Source organism: Marmota marmota, unplaced genomic scaffold (genome assembly GCF_001458135.2).
Source record: "Marmota marmota marmota unplaced genomic scaffold, marMar, whole genome shotgun sequence".
In the NCBI taxonomy this organism is placed as follows: Eukaryota; Metazoa; Chordata; class Mammalia; order Rodentia; family Sciuridae; genus Marmota; species Marmota marmota.
The window spans coordinates 12,514,229-12,532,026 of NW_025999853.1; the positions used below are offsets into that span (position 1 = coordinate 12,514,229).

At 37.0% G+C, this 17,798-nt stretch overlaps 2 protein-coding genes across 2 annotated transcripts in view; one reads left to right on the forward strand and one right to left on the reverse strand.

The window, feature by feature from the left end:
• Window positions 1-17,422, reverse strand: part of Apaf1 (apoptotic peptidase activating factor 1) — a 75,922-nt gene extending 58,500 nt beyond the window's left edge. The window contains 5 exon segments of the mRNA XM_048808105.1: window positions 4,935-5,118; window positions 12,245-12,442; window positions 13,141-13,330; window positions 13,472-13,650; window positions 16,860-17,422. Of these exon segments, the coding sequence (XP_048664062.1) occupies window positions 4,935-5,118; window positions 12,245-12,442; window positions 13,141-13,330; window positions 13,472-13,609 (710 nt within the window). The 5' untranslated portion in view covers window positions 13,610-13,650; window positions 16,860-17,422.
• The window catches only part of LOC107139685, a 16,339-nt gene continuing 15,481 nt past the window's right edge, over window positions 16,941-17,798 (forward strand). The window contains exon 1 of the mRNA XM_048808113.1: window positions 16,941-17,789. Coding sequence (XP_048664070.1) covers window positions 16,941-17,789 — 849 coding nt within the window. The remainder of the gene's footprint in view (window positions 17,790-17,798) is intronic.

Sequence of the window (17,798 nt, forward strand, 5' to 3'; positions counted from 1 at the left end):
CCCGAGGTATCCATCAGCACTACTGGTTGCCTGACATGTGCAACAGCCTGTGTTCCATCCACAATGCCACAAAAAATAAATAAAGAAAGAAAAGTTCAAAGCCACTATTAATTCTCATCTAGTATACTATCCCACTCCCAAGGCATGTTTTGCTTAGCATTGCACTTGGAGCATTTGACCTGAACCTGGCACAACACTCAATGCTTGTTAAGTGAACTTGTTCAAAACTGGCTGCTAGGTCACAGAAAGCAAATTGTTTACTGAATCTCAGGTTATGTTGATTTTTTTATTTTAACTGATATGTAATAATTGTACACAATATAATTGTATGGTGTGACAATTCAATATGTATATATAATGTATAATGATCAGATCAGAGTAATTAGCATATCCATTAGCTCATTTATCATTTCTTTGTGTTGGGAACATTCAAAATCTTCTCTACTAGGTATTTGGAAAGATAAAATGAATTGTCATCAACCATACTTATTCTACTATGCTATAGAGTATTGGAAGTTAATTGTCCTATCCAATTGTATTTCTGTACTCCTTAAACACCCTCTCTCCATCCTCTTCCTCCAGACTGATTGATACACACACACACACACATACACACCCTTCCCAGGTTCTGGTAACCACTATTCTTTAATATACTTTAATATTAACTTTTTAATTTACTTATAAATGATTAGCCAGGTGTGGTGGTACACACCTATAATCCCAACTACTTAGGAGACTAAAGCAGGAAAATCACAAGTTTGAGGCCAGCCTGAGCAATGGAGTGAGACCCTGTCTCAAAACAAAAAAAAAATCAAAAAGGGCGGGGGATGTAGCTCCATGATAGATGCCAATAAGTTCAATCCATAGTATTGAAGAAAAGAAAAAATAATAAAATAAAAAGTTGATTTTTGTATGTTGATTCTGTATCCTGAAGCCTTACTGAATTCATATATCAAGTCTAATAGCATTTAGGTAGAATCCTTAGGATTTTCTTTATTAGACACAATTGGCTCATCAGTAGCAACTTTACATACCAAATATATACAAAATTTCGGAGAGAAATCAAGATAGAATTTCCATTCACAATAGCTATAAAAAAAAAAAACCTAGGAGACTGAGGCTGTGGCTGGCTCAGTGGGAGAGCACTTGCCTGACATGTGTGAGGCACTGGGTTTGATCCTCAGCATCACATAAAAATAAAGGAGGGCTGGGGTTGTGGCTCAGCGGTACAGCACTCAACTAGCGCATGTGAGGCACTGGGGTTCAATCCTCAGTATAAATAAATAAAACAAAGGTATTGTGTCCACCTACAACTAAAAAATAAATATTTAAAAAATAAATAAATAAATAAAATAAAGGTATTGTGTCTACCTACAACTAAAAAAATACACATTAAATGAAAATAAAAAATAAATCTAGGAATAAATTGAACCAAGGAAGTGAATGATTTCTACAATGTTGTCTTTCCTATTTGAATGCCCTTGTTTTCTTTCTCTTACCTTATTGCTCTGGCTAATATTTCCAACTCTATGTTGAATAAAAGCAGTGAAAATAGACATCCTAGTCATGTTCCTATTCTTAATGGAAAAAAAATTTCAGATTTTCCCATTCAATATATTGACTGTGGACTTGTCTCATATAAGCTGTATTGTGTTGATGTAGGTTCCTTCTATGCTTACCTTGGTGAGGATTTTGATAGTGAAGGTAATACTGTTTTATTTAATGCTTTAAGTATCTATTGAGATGATCATATAGTTTTTGTCCTTCATTCTGTTAATGTAATATGTTATATTTATTGATTTGTGTATGAATTATCCTTGCATTCCTAGGATGAATCCCATTTGATTATGGTGTATAATCTTTTTAATGTGTTGGGGGATTCTGTTTGCTAGGATTTTGTTGAGAAATTCTGCATCTATGTTCATCAGGGATACTGGTCTGTAGTTTTCTTTAAGGATATGTTCTTGTCTAGTTTTGGTATCCAGGTAATTCTAGTCTCAGAAGGAATTTGGAAGGGTTCCCTCCCTTTGAATTCTTTAAAATAGTTTGAGAATATAATTGGTCTCATTTCTTTAAAGATGTGCTAATATTGAGCAGTGAACCCATCCAGTCCTGAGCTTTTTTTTGTTGGAAGACTTTTTACTACAGTGGAGGACTCACTTAAGCATTTCTTGTAGGCCCAGTCTAATGCTGATGAATTTCTCAGCTTACCTTAAGACTTTATTTGTTCTTTTTTTTTTTTAATATTTATTATTTTTTAGTTTTCGGCGGACACAACATCTTTGTTTGTATGTGGTGCTGAGGATCAAACCCGGGCCGCACGCATGCCAGGTGAGCGCGCTACCGCTTGAGCCACATCCCCAGCCCTATTTGTTCTTAATTTCTGAAGGATAAGTTTCCTGGGCAAAGTACTCTTGATTGACAGGATTTTTCTTTTCCCCAGGACTCTGAATATATAGTTCCAATCTCTCCTGGTCTATAAGGTTTCAGCTCAGAAGTTTGCTGTTAGTCTAATGAGGATTCCCTTCTATGTGAATTCACATTTTTCTCTTGCTTCTTTAAGAATTCTTTGTGGGGCTGATGGTATAGCTCTATGGTAGAGTACTTGCCTGGCATGCCCAAGACCCTGAGTCAAATTCTCAGTACCACTGGGGGGAAAAAATCCCTGTTTTTGATAGTCTAACTATAATATGCCTCAGAGAGGATCATTTTTGATCAAATCATTTTTGGTCAAAGAAGTATTTAGGGGTCCTTTGAGCTTTCTGGACTTGAATGTTTATATCTTTCCCAGGTTTTAACAAGTTTTCACCAATTATTTCATTAAATGGGTTTTCTATGTCCCCTTTATTCTTCTTCCATACTAAAAACGTTTGAATGTTTGCTCATTTAATGTCACTTAATGGTGTCCCATAAGTCTTACGGGGATTTTTTTTTTCTTTGATTGAGTTAGTCCAAAAGACCTGCTTTATCCAGGTATGGTGGATACATGCTTGTAGTCCTAGCTACTCAGGAGGCTGAGATGGAAGAATCCCTTGTGCCCATGAATTCAAGACCAGCCTAGGCACTAGTGAGACAACATCTAAAAAAAAAAAAATCCTTCAAGGTCAGAAATTCTTCCTTCTACTTGACATAGTTTGCTTTTGAAGGTTTCACCTGTATTTTTTTATTTTAAGAATTTAAAATTTATCAAGTTCTTTAGCTCTTTGATTTCTTTTGTTTGGTTCTTGAAGTTTTCTAGCTCTTTGCTACATTTCTCACTCAGATCATGAACTATCTTCTTAATTTCCCTGAACTTTCTGTCTGTATTCTCATATCTCAATAAGTTTTCTTAAAACCATCCTGAATTCATTTTCACTTATTGGTTGATTTCCTTTTCTTTGGGATCTGTTACTAAAGAGTTATGGTGTTCCTTTGGAGGCAGCATGTTACCTTGCTTTTTCATGCTTATGTCTATATATTGATATTTATACATCTGGTGGATCAATTGCTTGTAATGGTTTTCATAGTAAAAGACTCTCCTAAAAGTGTGTCCTACAGTGTCAGTTGCATAGGCTATGTCGTCTTTGGTTCCATGTGGACATAGAGTACAGTGTCTATGTGGCTTCAGCTTTACTCAATGTAGATGATGCTTGAGGGTATCTTAGTGATCCTAGGCTGCAGGAATTTATGGGATTACTCCACCAGCTGGCATACAGCTTTATTAAGTGGGGCAGATTCACCAGCAGCTATGGCATGGAACGCCCAGGTATGGGTGTGGGGTGCTCATCAGTTTCCATGCATTACCTGGGGGTGGGCCACTCTGATAGGCCCAAACAGATGAGGTATAGTTGGCACTGCAGCCGAGGCTGGGTACCTGTCAGTTTCCAAGGGCAACACAGGAATTCCTCCAGTAGATCCAGGTGTGTTAGGCACTGCTATGAACTATTCACAGTTTTCATTAGCCAAAAAGGAGTCAGCAGCTCTGTTGCTGCCTATATTAAGACTATCTTACCCATAACTTAACGTAAGAAGCAACCAAACAGATTTCCCTGAGCAGCTAAGCCTGCTATGGCCCTAAGAAGAGGCTGGGCAGCCTTTGAGCAAGTCAAGCCCTCAAGACCACAAGAAGGTACCCTCTATCCCTCAGACACTGATGAGCACTTCATCTGGGTCCACTAGTGTGGCTTAGCTCCCATGAAGCCAAGAGACACTACAGGCATCTGCCCCTGCTACTACTATTCATTCTGAGCCTTGCATTCTATAACTATAATGACAGTTATTGAATAAATTCATTATTGAAAAAACAAACACCTCCAAAAACTAAGACAACCCAATAAAATATCCCCTAAAAACTGTCCCTCCCTTGTGTGTTTTTTTTTTTTTTTTTTTTTTAATAAAGCAGGGTCCATACCCTGTTCTATCAATATAAACAATTGATTCAAAGTACTTTCTAGCAAAGTACTTTCTAGGACTTTCTAGCAAAGACCACTCACTAACTCATCTATATAAAATTTCTCAAGAACCTACAATGGACACATGAAATAATGTGATTAAATAGGATGCAAAAGAGGAAAGTGGCAATTTTAAGCCAAGTACCAGCTACTTTTTTTTTTTAATAATAAGAAAAAATTGAGCGCAGTGTAGCATGCCTGTAATCCCAGCAGCTCAGGAGGCTGAGACAGGAGGATCGCAAATTCAAAGCCAGCTTCATCAATTTAGTGAGGCCTTAAACAATTTAGCAAGATTCTGTCTCTAAATAAAATATAAAATGGGCTGGGATGTGTCTCAATGGCTAACGACCCCAGTTTCAATCCCCGGTACCAAAAATAAAATAAGAAAGAGAACAGCAAGAAAGCAATGGCTCTTTCTTAGTCCCTCAACTGAAAAAAAGGCATGATGTCTTCAAGATGTTAGCAGGTAAGTCTAAAACACCTACTACATTTGACCACCTGTACCTTGGGTGTTTGCGCAGCATTAGAATGCGGAGACGGTCTTTTGCCTCTTCAATGTTAAGTGGAAGCCTCTGGGGGAAACTCTCATCCTGATCCAACCGTGTGCAAAGATTCTGTAGTTTTATCAGAAGCCCAGATTTGTCTTGTTTTCCAACTGAAACCCAATGAACACCCCCTGGGAAACAACCTAATGAGGAAAAGAATAATAAACTGAAGGCCTTTGAACAGCAATCCCCCTTTGAATAGCTTTACTATTAAGCAACAGATTTACTCCATTCTCCAATCTTGAATCTTTACCTTCTCTTAATTCAGGTTTTTTATTTTTTCTTTGCAGTACTGGGGATTGAACCCAGGGACTTGTGCATGATAATCAAGTGTTCTACCAGTAAGCTACATCCCCAGCCCTTTTTTAATTTTAATTTTTTTGAGACAGGGTCTCATTAAATTGCCCAAGGTGGCCTTGAACTTGTGACCCTCCTGCCTCAGCCTCCTGAATAGCTGGCTACAGGCTATAAATTTTGATAGGCTATATTATTGAGTTTTAAAGTTTGAATCTAAAAAGAAATTTAAGATCTAAATAAACTGAGGCTTGGAGGAAATCTTGTACTGATTATCAGGAAATCTCACCAAGCAAAATTTTGCTATCTTTGGTCTATATCATCAGTAATCATGGTATAACACCATTTTTCAGCCTCAACACTCTTGATGTTTGGGGCTGAATAATTCTTTGTTGTAAGGGACATTCATGTGCATTACAGGAAGATCAACAGCCATCCTGGTTTCTATCCCTTTGGGTGCCAGTAGAATTCCCCCTTAGAAGTACTAAGAGCCAAAACTGCCTACAAACACTCACTGTCAAATGTTCCCTGGACAACAAAATCACTCAGATTAAGAACCACTAATGTGGGCTAGGGTTGTGGCTCAGAGGTAGAGCTCTTGCCTACCATGCATGAGGCACTGGGTTCGATCCTCAGCACCACTTAAAAATAAAGATATTGCATCCACCTATAACTAAAAAAATAAATATTAAAAAAAAAACAACACTGATGTCCAGGAACACATAAATTATTCATTATGGTTCTCTTATACAAACTTTTAAAGTAAGTTAAGTTCAAGTATGGCTCTACTGCTTACTAGCTATGCAATCGTTTAGTAACCACAGTCACTTAACTCAGTCTCATTTCTTATACTCTAGTCCAGCTATTTCAGAGTTGCTGTGAGAAATTAACAACATAAAGCTTTGAAACTGCTGTTAATTGTAAAAGATTATAACAAACAGGATTACTGGTGTTATAAATCTGAGAGTACCTTATAAATATTAAGCTCTGAACTAGTAAGAACTTACAATAATGGTCATTATTATTATTACTGTTACCATCAACATTGTTAATTAAACCACATCTTTATTTACATATGTATCTTTACATGTGTATTTTCATACATATGTATGAAGACTCTAAAGTGTAGCCTTCAGACTTAATTGGCTTCTCACAGGTTAAAAAAATAGGGGTTGCAGCTCAGAGGTAGTGCGCTCATCTAGCATGTGAGGCACCGGGTTCGACCCTTAGTACCACATAAAAATAAAATAAAGGTATTGTATTCACCTACAACTAAAAAATAAATGTTTTTTAAAAATACACAAAATATGGGCTGGGGATGTGGCTCAGGCGGTAGCACGCTCGCCTGGCATGCACGTGGCCCGGGTTCGATCCTCAGCACCACATACAAAGATGTTGTGTCCACTGAAAACTAAAAAATAAATATTAAAATTTAAATAAATAAATAAATAAAAATACACAAATATATTATATGTATATATAAGGAATCTCTATGTCCAAAATATGGTGAACAGTAGCATTAAATCACTGATAAGTGACATTAACCATAAAGATTTCTATTACATGATCATAAAAATATAAGAAAAAGAAAAAAACAAAAACATAAATTACATCCAAGGGCAATTTATTTATTGGTATTCACAAACAATTAGGTATAAAAATAAATCACTATTCTAAAAACGTAATCATACAAAAACCTTTGGAGAAAGCTTCTGTGCTTTAAAATCTCAGCGTGTTGATGCAGCTACCTAGTAAACTCACATTTTAATTTAAGGACTTAATAATGCTTAGGTTAAAAGCCTTTCTCTCCTAAATTTAAAACTAAACAGGGCATTATCAATACATGCACAAATAAAAATAAAAACAAAAACAAAAAAACACTACAATCTTTACAAAGAAAGGTAGACAGAATCTCACTCCCCTGAAGCCATCTTGCGTTCCCTGCAGCCGTGGACTTCCTGTCAGCCTTCCTTCAGCACCCCATCATCACCCCTAACATTTCTGGATCTAAGGCATCCCCAATCCAATCACTGTGCTCCAAGTCAACTGCATACACCTGAGTCCAAGTCCCTTTCTTCTCTCAGTTGAACCAACTGGTTCTTCTGCCTCTGTTCTTATTTCCTAAATTCTCTCCTTTCCTCACAGAAACCAGAAAGATCTTTTAAAAAATACTCTGCTCAAAACCTTTCAATTGTTTGCTACTGAACTAAAAATAAAATTCAAACTTCTTATGTGAAAAAGAAAAACAGATCAAGTGACCAACATTTCCAAAGAAATGCAAATCAAAATCACTCTAAGATTTCATCTCACTCCAGTCAGAATGGCAGCCATTATGAAGATAAGCAACAATAAGTGTTGGCAAGGATGTGGAGGAAAAGATATATTCATATACTGCTGGTGGGACTGCAAATTGGTGCAGCCAATATGGAAAGTAGTATGGAGATTTCTTGCAAAATTGGGAATGGAACCACCATTTGATCTAGCTATCCTTCTCCTTGGTAAAATCAGCATATTACAGGGACACAGCCACATCAATGTTTATAGCAGCATAATTCACAATAGCTAGGGAACTAACCTAGATGCCCTTCAATAGATGAATGGATAAAAAAAATGCAGCATATATACACAATGGAATATTACTCCAGCAATAAAAGAGAATAAAATCATGGCACTTGCACGTAAATGGATGAAGTTAGAGAAGATAATGCTAAGTGAAGTTAGCCAATCCACAAAAAACAAATGTCAAATGTTTTCTCTGATATAAGGAGGCTGATTCATAGTGAGGTACGGAGAGGGAGCATGGGAGGAATAGACAAACTCTAGATAGGACAAAGAGGTTAGAGGGGAAGGGAGGAGGCATGGGGTTAGAAATAATGATGGAATGTGATGGTCATTATTATCCAAAGTACATGTATAAAGACACAATCTGGTGTGAATATACTTTGTATACAACCAGAGACATGAAAAATTGTGCTCTATATATGTAATAAGAATTGTAATGCATTCTGCTGTCATATATAAATTTTAAAAAATAATTAAAAATAAATAAATAAATACTGAGTTATTATTTCCACATTTCAGAAAGAACCTAAACATCTTAACTATGGGCACAAGAGGGAGCAATTTAGCCTTGAATGAGGGTTTACTTATAATTCACTCAGAGAAATTTATTCTGAGAAAAACTGCCTTTATTCTAAGAAAACAAATCCTATCCTACTTTCACATGAGGTTTTTCCTGTAAGCAATTTAATAGCATCAAGGAAATCCTGGGAAGGACAGAAACAAATAAGCAGGCAGCCTATATGAAAAGCTTAGAGTACAAATATATGATATGTCTAGATCATTGTACTGTCATGTGTAACTAATTAAAACAAATAAATAATAAAAAAAAGAAAAGAAAAGCTTAGAGTAAATGGTCTAAAGATATGTCAACAATTTCTCTACAAATAAAAAAAATACAGGGTTTAAACTGTGAAAAAAAAATGGGTTACTTAAAAATATCTAGGCATAAATAGCTAAGAACTTAATATTTTTTATATCAATCACCTAAGATAACAAAATTTCTATAGAAACCAGTTTTAAAAAGTATGTAACCTTTCCCATTATCTATACTTTTAAAATAAAAGGTTTTACATTATAATTAATGGCAAAAAGCCAAATTCCTATAGTTTAGAAAAGAAGTAATCTCAAGAGAGTAAAATCTATCTTTGAGAAAGCATCTCTTTTTGTTCATTTGTGGTGCTGGGGATTGAATCCATGTCCTTGCATGGGCTAGACAAGCTCTCAGCTACCTACACAGCCCCAGAAAGCATCTACTCCTGAACTAGCAAACATACAAAAGCAAACTCAAGAGATTGAAGAGTTCAATATAAATGGTGAGGCTGACACATGAGGCTGATACAGGATGATATAAGCAAAACTTGGGAAGTACAAATTAGAATGCAAAAAAAATTATTAATTTGACTATTTGGGAATTAAAAACTTCTCTTCTTTAAGAACATCCAGGACAAAGTCAATACAGAGAATACGTTAGAATAAGGTATTTACAAAGTCAAAAACCAAGAAGTCTAACATTGAGAACACACAAGAAACTCCTGAAAAGCAACAGATGGAAATCCCAATAAAAAAGTACACAACTGATATAAATAAAATCTATAAAAGAAAACCTGAAACACTAACAAGCTTATAAAAAAAATTCAAACCTGAGTTATAAAAGAAATGTAAATTGAAAGATATAACTTTACATCAGCCAGCCTTATAAAAATTATAAAGTTGGACTACACTGTCACTGGGAAAGTAAGGCTCTTGGAGCCCCCATACCCTGCTGGTGGAAACACAAACTGTGGTACAACCAAATTTGATGTTGGTATATCCCATCATTTAATTTAGCAACTCTTCTAGAAATATTCACTAAAAAAACACTCTTTTAAAGATTCAACCCAGCTTTGCTGGAGCAACAGAGAGTTGGAGACAATGTACATATTAAATTACTATATTAGGGGAATGGATAGTAAAATATGTTCATAGCAATCAGGTGTAACAAATAACTTGTATATTCAGCAACAAGGATAAATCTCAATAATGTCATAGGAGATAAGAAACACAATAAAATAACACCATAACATTTATGCAAATTTAAAATATCCACATACAAACAACATAGACATTTTATAAACGCATGTACAATACACAGGTATTTATTAAAAACATATATTAAATATACTGGGATTCTATTATTTCTAATACAAAAAGGGACAGGAAAAAAATGAAAATGGGAATTTTGAAAAGGAAATAAACAAACAAATACAGTAAGAGGCTAAGGTTGCAAAGACATAAAAAAAAAAAATGAACCATGAACTAAAGGACATGATTAACTCAGTCCTCTGAACTTGAGATCTCACAAAAATATATGAGGGAAATTAATTAAATTTACATGTACTGGACAGCTATTAATATATCTGGGATTTCCTCAACAAAATGGTTAATCTCTATTCTAAGATAACAATTTATACAATATGATTACTAAGTCATCTAATTCCATAAACTTATGTTCAACTTTAATCCCTAAAATTGAAAATTCATCACAATATAATTTAAATGGGGGTATTCTTTTAATCCTATAAATTAGTATGTTATAAATACACATTTTTTAAAAGTTCATAATATTGAAATAAAAACTTATTTCTTCACACTAAAGGAACTTAAGCCAAATTTATGCTGAAATATCCTCAGTGATCAACTTTGCAGTAGAGGTTAAAAAATATTTCCTAGCCAGGCATGGTGGCACACATCTATAAATCCCAGCACTTCAGGAAACTGAAACTAGAGGATTGCAAGTTCAAGGCCAGCCTCAGCAACTTAATGAGGCCCTAAGCAACTTAGTGCGACTCTGTCTCAAAATAAAAAATAAAATGGGGCAGGGAGCAGTGGTGCATGCCTGTAATCCCAGTGGCTCGGGAAGCTGAGACAGGAGAATTGCGAGTTCAAAGCCAACCTCAGCAACTCAGTGAGACCCTGTCTATAAATAAAATACAAAGAAAAAGACATGGGGGGCTGAGGAAAAGGCTCAGTGGTTAAGTGTCCCCGGATTCAATCCCTAGTACAAAAAAAAAAAAAAGATCAGGATCAAAAATGTGGTTCAGTGGTTAAATGCCCTGGATTCAATCCCCAGTACCAAAAACATATAGATAGATAGATAGATAGACAGACAGACAGACACTTGAATCTGAGACTTGCAAGGGGCTAAGTCCCAGAAAATTTCTCTGTAATGACAGAAGGAAAAAAATCAAGGATTGGGAATTAGGCATTCTTCTGACAAGAGTATAATAAATGCTACTAACAAAGCAGCCTATGAAGTTATAAACTAAAGTCTTATGTGTACAACAGATATGCCCTAACATCCATCTTTTCAAATCTCTTAGATTCAGATTTTTAAATACTTCTAATTCCATTCAATTTATCAGCCTTAACTGCTAATTATGTCTCATATGTAAGAAAGAAAAAGTTTAACTATAAGAAATCAGGAACTATCTTTGAATTTCCCTAGAAGAGTTCACAACCGAACACTGAGGAAGCTCTAGGACTATTCCTGATGAATATCCTCAGAACTTACCAGACTCACATCTACAAGCATGCCTGTAACCCTCCTCCCCCAGGATGCCCTCCCCATCCAGTAACCACCCTTCCTCCTTTCCCTACTCTCCAATCCCTAGCTCATCTACCTAGTAAACTTCTATTTTTTTCTCCCAACTCCAGCTAAAATATCACCTTGTTGAGGAAACCTGTGCTATCTACCTATTTCCCCCAGAGAGTTAATGTTCCCTTCCTTTGTTCTAACTTTAAACCTTATATTTTCTTCTAATTTATCACATAATCATAATTGATTGTATGTCTGGTTATCCTACTAGACTATGAGTGAATTCCTCAGTTATACAGACTATACCTTCTTTTTGGATGACCTGTGCCTAAAACTGCCAATCTCAGCCCACCTGCAAACACCCATTGACTGCTACAGTCAAGTCCCAGGTTTTCTTCTTGGGGCTTACACACAGACAGAAAAGATACTAAGAATTTTTTATTTATTTATTTATTTGTTTTTAATATTTTAAATATTTTTTATGTGGTGTCACATCAGAAAAGAAAGTGTGAGACAAAAAGATGCGGAGGAGTATGAAGATACTATGTATGCACTGCTGGTCTTAAGGAAAAGATTGTGAGTCAAGGAATGCAAGACTCCTCTACAAGGGGAAAATTGCAAGGAAAAAAATTCTCTCCAAGAGCCTTCAAATGAAAGAAGGAAGGCCCCCCTGTTGACACTTTGATTATAGCCTAGTAAAAAAAACTCCAGAACTATAAGATAATAAATTTTGTTTTAAGCCACTAAATTTATGGTAATTTATTACCACAGCAACAGAAAACTAATAGAATGCCTAAAGAATTATCTTCTTAGCCACCAACACAGAGGTCAAAACTTACCTTCTAAGAGTGAATGATCTCGAACAGCTTCTGCAGCTAATACAGACTTCCCACAGCCTGCCATTCCATATATGGTGACCCATCCTGGGTCGCCATTCAATTTGAAGAGTTTCTGTTGAATTGCATTCACCAGCTTCTTTCTAGTAACAAAAACAACTGGCCTTTGTGGTACTCCACCTTCACACAGCACTGTCCTTACTGAAATCCAAAACAAGTATGCATGAATATAACTTTGAAGTGGCTACTTACATAATACCACAAAAAATAACAAGAACAAACCAAGGTCTTAGCCTCAGAATTTTCAAAAGAAAATGACTAGCATATTAACTTCAACTTTCTGATTTCTCAGAACATGGAGAAAAAAAGCAAACATGTATCCTTCAAGATGACTACAAACAATGGAATTGTCTATCAATACCTGCTTAATACACCCTATGACTCTCTGACTCTCCAGTCTGTGTCTCATACTAGAGACTGGGAAAGGTGGAATGTTTGCCTAGCATGTGCAAGGTCCTAAGCTTGATCTCCAGCATTGCAAAAAAAAAAAAAAAAAAAGTGTAAAGGAGAAAACGTTTATGAAACTCCTTTCAAGAATATAGATCTTTTTATTCTTTCCTGTAAACTCTACAAACACAGAGAAGTAAAAAAGAACTTAAAAAAGGGCCTCTAGAAAGTCTGGTTAACTCTAAAAATTAGGGCCTGCATATGATCTAAGCAACAAATAGCTCCCTGAGAAGAAAACGTGTTAACATCGAAATATCTAAATTGAAAATATCACAATTTTTTCATATGCATTTTTCAGTGAACTGATCATATTTTTCAGATTACAGATAAACCTGAAGAAATGTAGTAGCCATCATCATAGAAATATGACAGAAGGTATCAAAGGTACAAACCATATGAAGTTATTCCACCATTTGAATCTTTGCCACTGGAAGATGAAAGCACAGGAATGCCACTATGAAGAAGGGCAGCAAGATCTTTATATCCTTCATGTAGCAGAGCATTGTAGAATGATATATAGGAATAACTGTCTTTTTTAAGTATCAATTTAATTAGCATAGCTGCTCGTTGATGTTGTGTGGGCTAAAAAAAAAATAAGTAGTTTAGTATATAGCAATGAATATGTCTGCAACATAAATGAATGGAAAGACCCATGAAAAGTTCCAAAATTTCTTAAATTCTAAAAATTTTTAAGAAAGCACAGATTGCTTCAAAGGGCTTTACCTGATTTTTTACTTTTTCCTCTTCTGACACTGTTAAAACTCCATCACTAATCATGTGATCCATGATGTAGGATGTTTTAATGTCCTTTTCCAGAGCTTCTCTATGTTGAAGTAGACAATTTCGAGCTTTTGCATCCATTGTCCCTCAAAGTTCTTTCTCTCTGCACTGTCAACCATGAGCTACAGGCAAAATACCAAAATATTTGTCAAGACAATAAATATAGAAAAGATACATAAACTCCAGAAATAATCAAGAAATGTAAAGAAAGCAAGATTGTTTTCTTTTTCTTTTTTCTTCATCTTTTGCTTTTTTTTTTGGCTGAGACTTTTGAAAATGAACAAAAGCCAATGCTTTGAAAGGTTTGAGAAAAATAAGCATTCTTACTACTTGAGGAGAGTACAAATGATGTAACTTTTCTGGAAGGTAGCAAAAAAAAAAATAAAAAATGTTTTAAAGAGTGCTCGCTTTATCAGCATGTATACTAAAAATGTTTAAAATAGGCATTCTCTTTAACCTGGAAATCCTACTTCTACTTCAAAGAGATGGTCACACAAATTTATGCAAAAAAATATCCACAAAAAGATTTAATGGATGGGCTGGGGATTGGCTCAAGCGGTAGTGTGCTCGCCTGGCATGCGTGCGGCCCGGGTTCGATCCTTAGCACCACATATAAACAAAGATGTTGTGTCCGCCGAAAACTAAAAAAAAATAAAAATTCTCTCTCTCTCTCTCTCTCTCTCTCAAAAAAAAAAGTCAGTTGGTCATTTAAAAAAAAAGATTTAATGGAGGAGCTGAGGATGTGGCTCAAGTGGTAGCGTGCTTGCCTAGCATGCGTGAGGCACTGGGTTTGACTCTCAGCACCACATAAAAATAAAATAAAGATGTTGTGTCCACCTAAAACTAAAAAATAAATATTAAAAAAAAAAAAAAGATTTAATGGAGATAGGGTTGGGTTGTAGCTCACTGGTAGAACACTTGCCTAGCATGTGTGAGGCCCTGGGTTCAATCCTCAGCACCACATAAAGATAAATAAATAAAATAAAGGTATTGTATCCAGCTACAACTACAAAAAAATTTTTTTTAATTTAGTGGAGAATGTTTAGGTGAGGGGGAAAAAAGTGAACACAACCTCAATGTCCATCATTCTGAATGCAGATTTTTTTTAAGAAAATTAAGGTGCATATAAAGAAGTATATGATACAGCCATTTCAAATTATAAAACACATTATCACTGTGTATTGACATGGAACGATATTCCTGATACACTGCTGATTGAAAAATAGAAATATAATCCCAAAAAACACAAAACATGTATTGGGATAATATAATTATACAGGGAGATGTTTAGAAGTTTTTCATCCAAATGTTTGGGCTATTGAATAGCAAGATTAGGGATTTTCCTCCTTTTCTTTTNTTTTTTTTTTTTTTTTTTTTTTTTTTTTTTAATTAAGATATTGGCACTGGGCATGGTGGAACATGCCTGTAATACCAGTTACTTGGAAGACTTTAGACAGGAAGATCAAAAGTTCAAGTCCAAATTTGCAGGGAAATGGATGGCATTAGAGCAGATTATGCTAAGTGAAGCTAGCCAATCCTTAAAAAACAAATGCCAAATGTCTTCTTTGATATAAAGAGAGCAACTAAGAACAGAACAGGGAGGAAGAGCATGAGGAAAAGATTAACATTAAACAGAGACGAGTGGGGGGAGAGAAAGGGAGAGAGAAGGGAAACTGTATGGAAATGGAAGGAGACCCTCATTGTTACACAAAATTACATATAAGAGTTTGTGACGGGAAAGGGGAAAAAAAAAAAAACAAGGGAGAGAATTGAATAACAGCAGATGGGGTAGAGAGGGAAGATGAGAGGGAAGGGGAGGGGGGATAGTAGGGGATAGGAAAGGTAGCAGAATACAACAGTCACTAATATGGCATTATGTAAAAATGTGGATGTGTAACCGATGTGATTCGGCAACTTGTATTTGGGGTAAAAATGGGAGTTCATAACCCACTTGAATCAAATGTATGAAAATGATATGTCATGAGCTTTGTAATGTTATGAACAACCAATAAAAAAAAAAAAAAGTTCAAGTCCAGTCTCAACAACTAACAAGACCCTGTCTCAAAAAACTTTTTTTAATTAAATAAACAAATAATTAAGATTTTATAAAACAGTGATTATACTGAGGTCCTTAATGCTTAAAAGTTTTTTGTTTTCTTTATCCAACGTAAGACTGAACACAGCATTGTTGGAATTGAGTATTAGTTCTCAAAGTTGTTGTCAGCTCTAGGTCTTCATTAGTAAACACACTTCTCACAAAGCATCAGGAAATACTCTCTGATATCATTTCTTGGATTAAGAGGTAACAAGGAAAGAATGTTCTTTACAGAAACATACTTTGATCGATTATACCAACTTCATTTTAAATACAATGCAATTTTTTTCCACGAGAATAAAACCCAGTTCAGAAAGTATGAAAGTTTTTAGAACATCCAATGTATTATATTGAGAATGTCTAAATGGGGACATTAATCATTCAATACACATTTATGGCCTCTCCCATGTGCCAAACACTGAGACTACAGAGAAGATTCAGTCATGTACCTGAAGGAATTCACAATCTAGTAGAAGAAAAAGAGATAATTAGAATGTGAATGTCCTAAATGTAAGACTAGATATAAACACAAATAATTTGGAGAGCACAGAAGAGGAACAAAAACTATTAAGCTTTGAAAATGATCATATTTCTTGAAAAGTCATCAAATGTAGTACTTGCAAAAAATAGGGAAACAGGGCATTTGCCCATGTTTGTTCACAAAATGCCCAGAACTGGCATGAAACTTACTGATTAAAAAAAAAGTTAGGATCAGAATCAAGACCGTCATATTTTCAAAATGTTAACGTTTCTATTTTGTTAAACATAAAATACTTTTCCAATTTATAGTAATAAAAATTGATATCACAGAACAAAAGTGAACTTTCAGATTCATAAATACTCTTAGCAATTTCAAACTAACTTCCAGTTTTACCCAACCCTATTAAACTTACAGATATAAGTTTTAAATACTTCTTAAAACTTTGCACAAATTGAAATATGAACAAATTCTCAAAGTGTCCCACCTTTTGTAAACACATCAAAATGCAAAAGCCAAAAATCTTCATAGATGTAAAATACAAAGTAAATGCTAAATTCACCCAGGAAAATGCTAATAGTTTACTACTTCCTCGTTAGATAATTTCTCTTCCTGGTACAGAAACAGAACTGTTATCAAATATTCCATGTCCCCAAATCCTCAGTCCCTGGAAATCGCCTAGAGAACCTCCAAAGAACCTAGTTCCGGGAGAAAAGCAGGGAGGTAAACTTAGCCAAACCTTTGTGCAGAGGTCTTACCGGGAGGAGCAGCCCTGCCGGGTCAGACTGCACGAGTGCAGGTCAGTGGCGGAGTACCGTAACCCCGACTTCCGACGGGGAATGGGGGCGCGGGGCGCAGGTTCCCCGCGACCTAAGCCCGGGCAGGTCCTCACCAGAGCCTCCGCAACCCGGAGTGAGGAAGATCCGAGGGCCCTCGGCGGGGGTGTCACCCCGTGGCCCGACCCCCGCAAGCCCCGCCTGCGGGCGGACCCTGCCCGGAGACACAAAAGGAGGAGGGCCACTAGAGCTGTCGCTCTTCCCTCCAGCTGGAGTCGCACCTTTCGGGACCCTGGCGCCGTTCGCCGCAGCTACTTCAAATCCTTGCAGGTCGCCTGCAGCCCTGCCCCTCGCTCTGGCTCCCTATCCCTTCTGTCCAGGGCTAACGCATTAGGGTCCACTAGTTACCGCCTCCTCTCCGCCTCAGGACCGCTGAGCAGTCAAACCCCGCCCGGCCCGACCAGTCCAAATAGTGTGCCGGCGCCTGCAAATGCACACACCCTAATGTCCGCGCGGCGGCCGCCGCGCGCGCCCCCGTCGCAGCGCGTTTCCGCGCGCGCACAGGGACGCACCCTCCCATCCCGCGGTGGGGGCGTGGTTACGCTACCAGGGCGCGCCGCGTTCTTCGGAGCAGAGGGCTCGACGTGGCGCGTGCGGCCCCGCCCCGCGCCCAGGAGTCCCAGCAGCCTGCGCGCGCCCGCGAGCTTCGATTTCCTCGCGTTTGGGGCAATTACGCAGAGGAAGCGGGAGGTGTGGCCGCGGCGCTCCTCAGCTGGAGGAACCCGGAGGCGGGGAGGCGCGACGAGGGAGCGAGGATGGCCGGGAGAGGGATGGAGCTGGCTTCTGGGCGTTGCCCGGTCTGTCAGGGGGCGAGGCTTCCCAAGAAGTGGAAGCCGGCCACGTCCCGCTCGCGTGGGTGAA